Source organism: Dendrobates tinctorius, unplaced genomic scaffold (genome assembly GCF_039654945.1).
Source record: "Dendrobates tinctorius isolate UK_male_01 unplaced genomic scaffold, ASM3965494v1 ptg000116l, whole genome shotgun sequence".
Lineage (NCBI taxonomy): Eukaryota > Metazoa > Chordata > Amphibia > Anura > Dendrobatidae > Dendrobates > Dendrobates tinctorius.
Window position 1 is genome coordinate 22,587,179 of NW_027361784.1, and position 12,755 is coordinate 22,599,933.

The following is a 12,755-nucleotide window of genomic DNA, read 5'->3' on the forward strand; positions in this document are numbered from 1 at the left end:
AGCTCAGCGGGGGTGGTCCTTAGCTCTTCTCTGTGGACGTCTTCTTGAGGACCACGCCTGCTTGGCTATCAAGAGTAGATTAATATTCAGTAAAGAGGAAGCCATATCTCCAGGACACAGGGGTGTAGGAACAAAAGAGAAACAATTTCGGATTCAGAAGAACAGCGGCGTTAACTCCAGGTAAAAATATCACATCTTCATGGCAAGTGACTGTTTCTCTTTAAACAAAAAAGAGCTTCACAGCTAGTCCCAACCTTCTGATATTGGTAATGTTGAAGTACCAGTTAAGAGGAGTACACATTGCCCACAGGTGTAGGAAGATGTTGACACAATGGTGGGCCAAGTGAGAAGATTGCATGTACCCCCTCTCAGCACTAGAAACCACACCACACCAAATGACGTGACATTTGTTGTCCACGGAAGCCCCATCAGTGCCCTCATCTTCAATAACCACACCCAGGCTCATGTCCTGCTATGATGCATTATTAAAGATTTTTTGTTTGGTGTTTGCACAGCGCTCCTACAATGCAATGCATCAGAAAAATAAAGATATTTAAAAAAAATAAATAAATTAATAATAATAATAAACTGAGAAACGCTTTTCTTATGTTGACTAATTATAATGTACTTTTTTATCTAATAATCTCACTCTTCTTTATTCCGTTTTAGGGTCGCCAGTTAAATTCATCTTAAAGGAGCTGCGCAAAACAATTATTTATGACTGACCTGTGTCTTTATTGTCCAAAAAAGTCCTCCAGCACTTCCAACGTCCCTACCGGACACCATCTTAACCCACAAATCATATTTCTATACTTTTTTTCTTTTTTTTTCATATTAAACTTGACATTTGATTTTTAATCTATTTATTTGATTCTTTTTCAGGAACAAACACATTATTATTATTAATATAATTAATATTTTTTTTATAATAATTTGCTAAGTGAATTAATTTTTTGCTAGTTTGGTGTGAAATCAACTTTGCAAGTGTGTATGTGGGGAGTTGGATTTACCAAAACTATTGCAAATGGAGAAAAAAAAGGAGATATTCTTAGCAATCAGATTCTACCTCTCATTTACTTTGACTATTTAGAAAATAATTAATTACTGTGGGAAACTGCTATATTGGTTCCATTATTTTAGACCATTGACTTGCAGGTGGCTAAATACATTTTAGAATTTAAGCTGTGATGGTCAATAAAGGAGTATTCCCATTTCCAAGATCTTATATCAATATGTAGTAGGTGTAACAATAATATTAGGAAATGCCTCCCATTATAAATGTAGTGTAGTTTATCTGATTCGCCGTGTCTCTTTCCTCATGCGCAGGCATTGCAAGACCTTAGGTATCCATGGTTATGACCAATAATACAGTGACAATTAGTTAGCTAGTGGTTGTAGCCATGGATACCTAAGGTCCTGCAGTGCCTGCACATAAGGATAGAGACATAGCGAATCAGAAGGACTATACTACATTTCTAATCGGAGTTATTTGTTAATATTATTGTTATTACACCTACTACATATTGGGATAGGATCTTGGAGATGGGAATACTCCTTTAAGTCTGTAGGAAGGATGTTAGAGAGCAGGAGGAGCTGATCAGATTGATAAGACATTTTTTGTGGGCAAATTCCAGTTGGCGGTCCTAGTCACTGATTGACAGTCTTTTTCCTGTATGCCAATGGAGAGATAGCTGTCAATCACAGGTAGGACCGCCCACTGGACCCATTCACACAAACACCAATGAAAAAAATACAAGTCATGCAAATTTTTCCCAACTAACCTTCATATCATTCTGCTCAGCTTCTCCTTTGCTGTCCACAGATCGGACTATGTGTACAATGTGACTGGTTCCCTTTAATCCTGGGGAACCCTTCTTACAAAAGAAAACTACTCGTATATCTAGCACTATAAAATTGATTTCTCCAGTATTTAGTTTCCATCCTTATAACCTATGATTCAGTCTGCACACCAGATAACAGTAATCTATTAATAATGATCATTCATCATCATTTTTTTCCCCACAATTATCGCAACTCCCAGTCCTCATTGAAACAGTTTCCTATTTATTTTTTTTTTTTTTCAATTCTAGATGTTAAATTTTCTTGTAAATCGCCAGCAAATGCAGACATTGTGATTCTGGTGGACGGCTCGTGGAGCATCGGAAGACTTAACTTTAGACTTGTCCGACTGTTCATAGAGAACCTGGTCAATGCATTCAACGTTGGCACTGATAAAACCAGGATAGGTAATGTGACCTCAGCTCTCTTCTGAGAAACTTGTAGAATTTGTGTTAAGTGCTGCTCTGTATGTTCTTCTTTATGGTCCAGGTTTGGCGCAGTACAGTGGAGACCCCAGAATAGAATGGAACCTGAACACCTATGGCACCAAGGAAGCTGTGTTAGACGCTGTCCGTAACCTACCTTATAAAGGTGGAAACACACTCACAGGTACTGACATAGGAATAGCGTTCTGGGTAGAAGGGCAAAATGAGCAATTGTAAGTACAAAGCGCTATATCCTATGTGCACAAATTATTATTATTATTATATTATTTATTTTTAAAGCACCATTGCTTCCATGGTGCTGCACATGAGAAGGGGTTATATACAAGTTACAGATATCACAGTAAGCAACTAACAATCACAGACTGATACAGAGGGGAGAGGACCCTGCCCTTCCGGGCTTACATTCTACTGGATGGTGGGGAAGGAGACAGTAGGTTGGGGGGTTGCAGTAGCTCCAGTGTTGGTGAGACGGTACCTCCGGTAGTGGAGAGGAAGCAGCGGGGTCATTGCAGGCTGTAAGCTTTCCTGAAGAGATGGGTTTTCAGGTTCCGTCTGAAGGAACCGAGTGTGGTTGATAGTCGGACGTGTTGGGGCAAAGAATTCCAGAGGATGGGGGATATTCGGGAGAAGTCTTGGAGGCGGTTGGGTGAGGAGCGAATAAGTGTGGAGGAGAGAAGGAGGTATTGGGAGGACCAGAGATTACGTGAGGGAAGATATCGGGAGATTAGTTCAGAGATATATGGAGGAGACAGGTTATAGATGGCCTTGTAGGTCAGTATTAGTAATTTGAATTGGATACGCTGAGGTAATGGGAGCCAGTGAAGAGACTTGCAGAGGGGAGAAGCGGAGGAGTAGCGAGGAGAGAGATGAATTAGTCAGGCAGCAGAGTTAAGGATGGACTGGAGAGGTGCGAGGGTGTTAGCAGGGAGGTCACAGAAAAGGATGTTGTAGTAGTCGAGGCGGGAGATGATGAGGGCGTGCACAAGCATTTTAGTAGATTGTGAGTTGAGGAAAGGATGGATTCTGGAAATATTTTTGAGCTGGAGGTGACAGGAGGTGGAGAGAGCTTGGATGTGCGGTTTGAAGGACATGGCAGAGTCAAGGGTTACTCCGAGGCAGCGGACCTCCGGTACAGGGGAAAGCGTGATGTCAAGAATATAACTATTATTATACTGCCCCCTATGCACAAGAATATAACTACTATAACACTGCTCATATGTACAAGAATATAACTACTATAACACTGGTCCTATGTACAAGAATATAACTATTATAATACTGCCCCCGTGGACAAGAATAAAACTACTGTAATACTGCTCCTATGTACAAGAATATAACTACTATAATACTCCTATGTACAAGAATATAACTACTATAATACTGCCCCCTATGTACAAGAATATAACTACTATAATACTCCTAAGTACAAGAATATAACTACTATAATACTGCCCCTATGTACAAGAATATAACTACTATAATACTGCTCCTATGTGCAGGAACATAACTACTATAATACTGCCCCTATATACAAGAATATAACTACTATAATACTGCTCTCTATGTACAAGAATATAATTACTATAATACTGCTCCCTATGTACAAGAACATAACTACTATAATACTGCCCCTATATACAAGAATATAACTACTATAATACTGCTCTCTATGTACAAGCATATAACTACTATAATACTGCCCCTATGTGCAGGAACATAACTACTATAATACTGCCCCTATATACAAGAATATAACTACTATAATACTGCTCCTATGTGCAGGAACATAACTACTATAATACTGCCCCTATATACAAGAATATAACTACTATAATACTGCCCCTATGTACAAGAATATAACTACTATAATACTGCTCCTATGTGCAGGAATATAACTACTATAATACTGCTCCTATGTACAAGAATATAACTACTATAATACTGCCCCTATGTACAAGAATATAACTACTATAATACTGCCCCTATGTACAAGAATATAACTACTATAATACTGCTCCTATGTACAAGAATATAACTACTATAATACTGCCCCCTATGTTCAAGCATATAACTACTATAATACTGCCCCTATGTGCAGGAACATAACTACTATAATACTGCCCCTATATACAAGAATATAACTACTATAATACTGCTCCTATGTGCAGGAACATAACTACTATAATACTGCCCCTATATACAAGAATATAACTACTATAATACTGCCCCTATGTTCAAGAATATAACTACTATAATACCGCCCCTATGTACAAGAATATAACTACTATAATACTGCCCCTATATACAAGAATATAACTACTATAATACTGCCCTTATATACAAGAATATAACTACTATAATACTGCTCCTATGTACAAGAATATAACTACTATAATACCGCCCCTATGTAAAAGAATATAACTACTATAATACTGCTCCTATGTATAAGAATATAACTACTATAATACTGCCCCTATATATGAGAATATTACTTCTATCATCTTGTATCCCTTTTCTATTCCATTGTTCCCTAGGATTGGCCTTAACATTCATTTTGGAAAACAGCTTTAAACCAGAAGCAGGAGCAAGAACTGACCTTCCAAAAATCGGTATTTTGATTACGGATGGAAAATCTCAAGATGATGTTATTCCACCTGCCAAGAGCCTGAAAGATGCAGGAATTGAACTGTTCGCTATTGGTAAGAGCTGAAGAATCGCTTGACTCCTGTATAATTGGGTTTTATGTTTTACTATTATTCTTTTATAGCACCTTTTATTTCCTTGAGAACTTTACCTATGAGATACATAAAAAGCAACCATAATTAATATGGGCTCCCTGAATGGCAGATTGGGACTAAGAAAAGCCCTGTCTGTGATGTGTGAAGGATAGAGGAAGTAGTTCTTCACCAAATGGTTAAAGTTGGGTAAAAGTGGCAGGATGTTTGCTTTTCTAAAGAGAGAGGGGGGTTTCAGGTTGGAATGGTGGAAAAAAAGCCTGAGGTTGGGTTCACGTGTTTTGACTGCGGTGCATTTATTTAGAGTATTCTAAAATTTTGGCAAAACAAATATGGGCGCAGTAATATATACTGTCTATTTCTCAGATAGTGGCAATATAGACAAGTCAGTCTTAAAGGAAACCAGTCAGTAGATTCATGCTGCGCTAATCATTCACGGGCAGAATGAATCTGAGCCAATCTTCACGATTATTCTAAAACTCTCCGGCTTTCAAAGTTTTAAAACAAGCGAAAGACCATAGGAAGAGACCGGACTAGTCCGGCTCCGCCCCAGCCTGTTAAATGACAGGTTTCTCCCGTGTTAAAATATGGAGAGACTTGTCAATTAATTGGAGTGAGGGGCAGGAGAAGCCAGCCGGAGGCCACATGGGACCAGTCCGGTTCCTCCCTATATCCCTGGCATGAATCTATTGATATTGACTGGTTCCCTTAAAAACGCGCCAGATTTATTATCCTAGCGGCTGATTGATAAATCTGGTGCATGTTTATACAACTATTTAATTTCCGCCACCTGTTATTTTGCTTATTTTATGCTGAAAAATTGTGCCAAAATTTTGTCCCCAAGGTGTCACCTAGTCAAGCCTTGTCCCACTCCCTTTTGCTGTGTAACCAAGCCCCCTGGTTAGACAAGTGTAAAGCACACATAAAGTACGGCACAAGTCATGAGAGACATTTTGTGACACAAAATGCAACAGAATCCTGGTGCACTCAGCTTCATAAATCTCCCTCACTTTTTATGAGACGATTGAAGGAAAACGATGCAGCAAAAAGTTGGGCGTATATGATTAGTAGGATTTCTGAATGAATTTGCTGGGCAGCGAGTGGCCATTGACAGGGCTGGGAGTAGTAAGGGGAGCAGTGGATTAAGGATGGAGAAGTTCAAGAGTGATCGAGGTAGGAACAGAAAGGGTGTTGCAGTAATCTGGGTGGGAAATGATGAGAGCATATACAAGTACCGTATGTGGGATAGCGCTGGAGCTATTGAAGGGGTTTGTGTCTCTGTTTATATGTCGTCGTGGTAGGTTATGTGACTGTAATAGAGAGACTGGGATTCCCCTCTCTTTGTCAGAAGAGAGAGTAGCTATAAACGGCATATCTTATCTAGGAGAACCTAAAACGGAAAATTATCACAGGAAATATGTATTACCTTATTTTCCCTGTGGGGGCGCTGACAGATTCCTTCACAGATTACACTTCATTGTTGTCATATGTGAACATCTTATCATCAAGGGACATATCTAATTTAAAAGGATTTCCCAAAGCTGACATCCATAAATGAATGGAAAAATAGATAATAGATAGATAATGGATAGATAGACAGATAATAGATAGATAAAGGATAGATATATAGATAGATAATAGATGATAAATAGATAGATAATAGATCTATAATAGATGATAGATAATAGATAGATAATAGATATATAATAGATAGATGGTACAGTAGATAGATAGATGATCGATAGATGATAGATAGATGATAGATGGATGGATAGATAGATGGATAGATAGATAATAGATAGATGATAGATAGATAGATGATAGATAGATGATAGATGGATGGATAGATAGATGGATAGATAGATAATAGATAGATGATAGATAGATTGATAGATAGATAGATAGATAGATAGATAGATAGATAGATAGATAATATGTGGCCAATAAAGAGCACCTTATAATTGTGTACATGGAGTGTTGTTTCAATGTTTTTTGACTCTATCTACAAGGTTTGGTATATGCCTGTGAAACTCTGCACCCCGTGTTTTGTGTTGTGCATGATTTCTTTTGTTTTGATGGATAGATAATAGATATGACATTGATAGATAATCTTAATTTAATATCTTGTTTTTCATTTTTTTTCCTCCCTAAACCCATTAAAGGTGTGAAAAACGCTGATGTTAATGAGTTGAAGGAGATTGCCTCCGAGCCGGACAGTGACCACGTGTACAATGTGGCCGACTTCAACATCATGAACTCTATTGTGGAGTCGCTTACTAAAACCGTGTGCGAGAGAGTGGAGGACATAGACATCACTATTAAAGGTAAGAGAGGATCAGCGTAGATTTATTTGTCTCTACCAAGGCAACAATTTTCATCATTATGTTCCCAGCAATGGACACAGAGGCCCATCTGCCTCATAGAAGGACACCGGTGTGAAGAATGGCAATCATCCTTCCATAGATTTTGCACTGAGACACTAACGCCATAGAGGTTTTTTAAAAGGATGGTCTGAAACTAACACTGGTCATCATCCTAAACGTCTTTCTCTCGTTTAGTAACAAGAAAACGATGTGCGTGTCAGTAAATAACTTCATCACCCCCCGACATTTCATGTTTTTAATCCCCTACTTTGTCACTGCACACCTACTTGTGTTTTCAATAAAGTTTTTGTGCTATTTTTATATGGCTATACCAATTAGTGTCTATACCGATTGGTCTAAGTACTGTGTCCAACAGATATACAGTGACAAGTAAAAGTTTGTGCATCCCTGGTCAAAATTTATGTTATTGTGAACCGTTAAGCAAGTTGAAGATTAAATGATCTCTAAAACGCCTATAGGTAAAGCTGTCACATTTACTTTCTATTTTAGGAAAAATATATATATATTTTTTCATCTTTTACATTTTAATATTTACAAAAAGGAAAATGGGTCAATGGAAAAGTTTAGGCACCCTGCCTGGCTAGTACTTAGTAGCACCCCCTCTTGCAAGTGTCACAGCTTGTAAATGCTTTTTGGAGTCAGCCCAGAGTCTTTCAATTCTTGTTTGAGGGATTTTCATCCATTCTTCCCTGGGACATTCTTCCAGTTCTGTGAAATTCCTGGGTCATCTTGCATGCACTCCTATTTTGAGGTCTCAGATTTTCAATGATGTTCAGATCAGGGGACTGTGAGGGCCATTGAAAAACCTTCACCTTGCGCCTTTTCAGGTCGTCTATTGTGGATTTTGACGTGTGTTTAGGATTATTACCCATTTGTAGAAGCCATCATCTTTTCATCTTCAGTTTTTTTCAGACATGGTGTTATGTTTGCATCAAGAATTTGTTGAAATTTCATTGAATCCATTCTTCCCTCTTCTTGTGCAATGTTCCCCGTGCCATTGGCTGCAACACAGCCCCAAAGCTTGATTGATCGACCCCCATGCTTAATGGTTGGCAAGATATTATTTATCTGAAATTCTGTGCCCTTTTCTCTCCGCACATACCTTTCATCACTGTGGTCAAATAGTTCTATTTTAGCCTCATTGGTCCACAGGACTTGCCTCCAAAATGGATCAGCCATGTTTAGATGTTCTTTTGCATACTTCTGACTCTGAATTTTAGGCTGGGATCACACATGCAAGGAAAATGGCCGAGTCTCGCATGTTAATACCTGGCACTCCTGGTAATACGCTCCACTCCTGAGTGCCGGCGGCAGTTCCGGGTATTAACATGCAAGACTTGATCGTATTCCTCGCGTGTGTGATCCTGGCCTAATTGTGATGATGCAGGAGAGGTTTTCTTCTGATGACTCTTTCATCAAGGCCAAATTTGTGTCTCTGAACAGTGGAACAATGTACCACAACTCTAGATTCTGCTAAATGTTTCTGAAGGTCTTTAGCTGTCAAGTGGGGGTCTGATTTACCTCTCTAGCAATCCTATTAACAGCTCTTACTGAAATTTTTCTCGGTCTTCCAGACTTTATTTGAGCTCCACTGTTCCTGTTAACTGCCATTTCTTAATTACATGTTGAACTGAGGAAAGGGCAAAATGAAAACGCTTTCTTCTTATAGCCTTCCCCTGCTTTGTGGCCTCCACCATTTTCATTTTCTGAGTGCTAGTCAGCTGCTTACAAGAACCCATGGCGGCTGTTTTTGACACAAGGTTAGAGGAGGCTGGGTTTTTATTAAGCTGAGAAATTTGCATCACCTAGCCTTTTCTATTGATGATAGTGAACATGCTCACTGTACATTATTCTTCTCAATGCACAGTAGCAGTGCGCTCCCTTGTTGGCTCTAATTATAAGTGATGAGCTGGCAACAGAGCGCATTGTCAGTGTGCATTGTAAGGAGAGCATGAGTGAGCAGAAAGACTAGCCCCGCTCTGTAAGTGATGCCTGCTTCAGGGATTGGGGCTGGTCTCGGATCACCTGGTAATCTTAATACAATGCACAATGACAGTGCGCTCTGTTGTCTGTTCTAATTTTCTAATTAGAGTTGGTGAAGGAACTCACTATCACTGTGCATTAAGAAGAATATTGCAAAGTAAGAAGGGCTCTTGTACTGAAGATATGTTGGAATTGAAAATCAACACATGCTCAAAAGAGCAGAGACTAGCCCAGCCTCTGACCCTGACATTACTGACGACGCTTCATGCCAGGGTGGGGACAGAGGATGGAGCAGTGACCACAGCCTCGGCCCCCTGATCACGTACCATTTGAGTATTCCAGCGTTGTACTGGGGATTTTCATATGAAGCATCATGAAACAGGAAGTAGGTAAATAAATAATATAAAGTATAAAGCGGTTAGGTTAGACAGGGAATGGTAAGGACTTTTTAATGGAACCATATTAGATACACTTTTACACTTTTACATTAATTAAAATAAATAGACTAATATTTAGAATAAAAATCTTGATTAGTTTTGGACCACCTCTTTAAGGTAAATTTTTTTTAGGGCACAGGCGTCCTCTATCTAAAAATATCAAGTCAGCCTTACCGTATCCCTTGATGCTTCAGCACTGCCTCTCTGCAACTGATGACAGGAGGTATCATCACATCTACAGTATATGACCGCTGCAGCCAAAACAGGGACTCCGCAAACTTGTACCCTTGGCATTGACATGATTGATGATCCCAGTGATTGACTTGCTGTAGTCATGATGTCACCACTGCAGCTGCATCAAACAAGACCAGGGGCAGAGAGACAGCAATAAAGTGGTAAGGGCAAGTGTGAGACTGAATTTCTTTTTTGTAGATAATGCAAGTGTATGCCCTATAAAATTCATACTTGGAAAACCCCCTTAAAGGTATACTTCTGATCATGAATGATCAACCGGGATTAGAGTTAAGAAGTTTCCTGAGTTGGAAGACAAGTGAGTGTCTGTATGTGCATGTTATTCCTCCCGGGGCCATCAGCTGGCTCTTTACACTCCTGTTTGTTGGGTGGATATAATGTGACAAGGATAGTTATCTCTTATATTTGACTGCATTGCCGACAAATCCACAATGACAATAAATCAACATTATCTACGGTGATGACTCATTAGTTTGTGGGTTTTTAAGACCTTGCTATTGTTTTTCACATCTCAGGATTATTCCTTCCCCGGGCTACATTTTAGCAATAAAGTCAATAACTACTGAGGCTGCAAAATTATTATAGAAGTTCTGCTTCTATAAATATATTCCTTCAAGACCCAGCGAGAAATTGGTCAAGAGATGGCCACGTAGAGTGATGTAATTACACTCATATATTACCTGTGTGGGTTAATCTCTATACCAAAATCCATCCATCTGGTCTTGACCCATTGTAATGATCTGATTCCTTTACTAGTCATTGAATTAACCAGGTTGTACAATTTCACCTATGGAATCCCTCTTTTCGAAGACATTGGTTAGGCTTGATGTAGTTGTTGAGATATTTAGGTTCCCTTGGCTGATCCAGTGTTTGAGTTCCTGGATAACATCTTCTAGAAGTGGAACCAAACCATTTAGGAATTTTAAAGTAAAAAAAAAAATGCACAATACCAGGGAAAGATAGAAATATGGGATTTCAGGAGCAAAAGTCAAGCCAAAAGTCAAGGTCCGTCAGGACCATTGAGGCATGCAGCACCAAGGTATAAACATGAGTGTACTAAAGGTGATTCCTTTCATACCTTTCCTCTTGGTTTGACACCAGCTTTAAAAATGAAAACATCATTATGTGATGCTGCGTCGAGATGTTCAACCATATGTGACCAATCAGAGGTTTTGATGTAATTTGCAGTGTGCCAAGGGTCTTGTTAGCATGTTGTATAACTGGGCATTGAGAACTAGATTTGAAAGTTATCCCCTATCCGAATGATAGGGGATAACGTCCCGATCCCTGGAGGTCCGACCACTTGATCCCACACCAATCTTGAGAACAGGGCCTTTGAAGAGCCCTGGCTGAATGGAACGGAGGTTGATCATGCACACTGCCTCTCCATTAATTTTTAACGGGACCGTTCAGCTGGTCTTTAGCATTCCCATTAATGTATGCCCATTCACAGTGGGGCTCTTTAGAGATCCGGTTCTCGAGATCAGGGGGGACCCAAGTGGTTGGAGTCCCAGTGATTTTGACGTTATCCTCTATTCTATAAATAGGAAATAACTTTCAAACTGGTAAATACCCCTTTTCTTTATGAAATTCGCAGAAGATAAGATGTTCGGGTTCTTCAGGACAAGTCAGGTAATTAAATAAAAGAGTGAGTAGAAATCCATTGTCCTCTCAGTCGTAGGGCAAATACACTTAAAACTACCAATGACTCCAATTTGTAGTCCACTTTTCTCTATAGTTGGCCATTTGCTATACACTTGTGCCACTTGACATCTCTGCCAGCCCCTCCGCAAAACTCACCATGGTGTATGGAGGGAGAAAGAGACAGTACCAGTGAATGACGGAGTACGTAAATCCAACATATTAGATAACCAGAAAAGTGGATCATATGATGGTTGGTTCGATCAAAGTGAGACAAGACTTGTAGCTTCAAGTTGTTTGGATGGTCCACTGCAGAGTCTGTACCAAGGCGTGATCCTCAAGGCTGTAATGGGTAATAACCAACTGTGGTGGAAAAACTTCTTGTAGTCCTGGAAATCCCAATAATCCCAATACCTTCTTCACCTCTTGGATGGCTATCTCATTGCCAGATGTTCTCCTAGATGAAACATGGAAGTAACTGAGTAGAATTTGGTCATCTTGGTAGAAAAAAACACCTGAAAGATTTCTGACGTAAGCCTTACGGACAGCCGATGCTCCACAAAAATATATAGTGGGCCATAGTTTTTTTTTGGCCATTCTTTGCATATGTTCCATTATGGACAACACTGTTATCAAAAATTCATAAATTCCTCGTTAGATGTGTTGAATGAAAGTAGTATAAATGATAAAATATGTATGTCTGCAAAAAAAATGCTTGCTGAGATTATCATGAAATTTTTTTTGGTTTCTAGCTGACATAGTTGAGGAGATTGGATCTCCATCTGAATTAGAAACGTCAGAAGTAACGGCAAGAAGTTTCCGTGTTAGTTGGAGTCACGCTCCAGGAAATGTTGAAAAATACCGTGTGGTATATTATCCAACCAAGGGAGGACAGCCAGAAGAGGTGAGTACTAGCAACTAAGACACTGAGATATTTTTACTTACTATCATGGAACGGTTTGGTCACCAAAAAGTGACTGTGTGGTCATCTCTGACACCTACATTCGGTTGGTTCTTGCACGTATTATAGACTTATGC

At 39.3% G+C, this 12,755-nt stretch overlaps 1 protein-coding gene across 4 annotated transcripts in view; it reads left to right on the forward strand.

Annotated features, from left to right (window-relative positions):
• Positions 1-12,755, forward strand: part of COL14A1 (collagen type XIV alpha 1 chain) — a 166,334-nt gene that overhangs the window by 74,433 nt on the left and 79,146 nt on the right. For all 4 annotated transcript variants that reach the window (XM_073590265.1, XM_073590268.1, XM_073590266.1 and 1 more), the window contains exons 6-10: positions 2,091-2,246; positions 2,329-2,448; positions 4,820-4,984; positions 7,183-7,344; positions 12,470-12,621. In XM_073590265.1, coding sequence (XP_073446366.1) covers positions 2,091-2,246; positions 2,329-2,448; positions 4,820-4,984; positions 7,183-7,344; positions 12,470-12,621 — 755 coding nt within the window. The remainder of the gene's footprint in view (positions 1-2,090; positions 2,247-2,328; positions 2,449-4,819; positions 4,985-7,182; positions 7,345-12,469; positions 12,622-12,755) is intronic.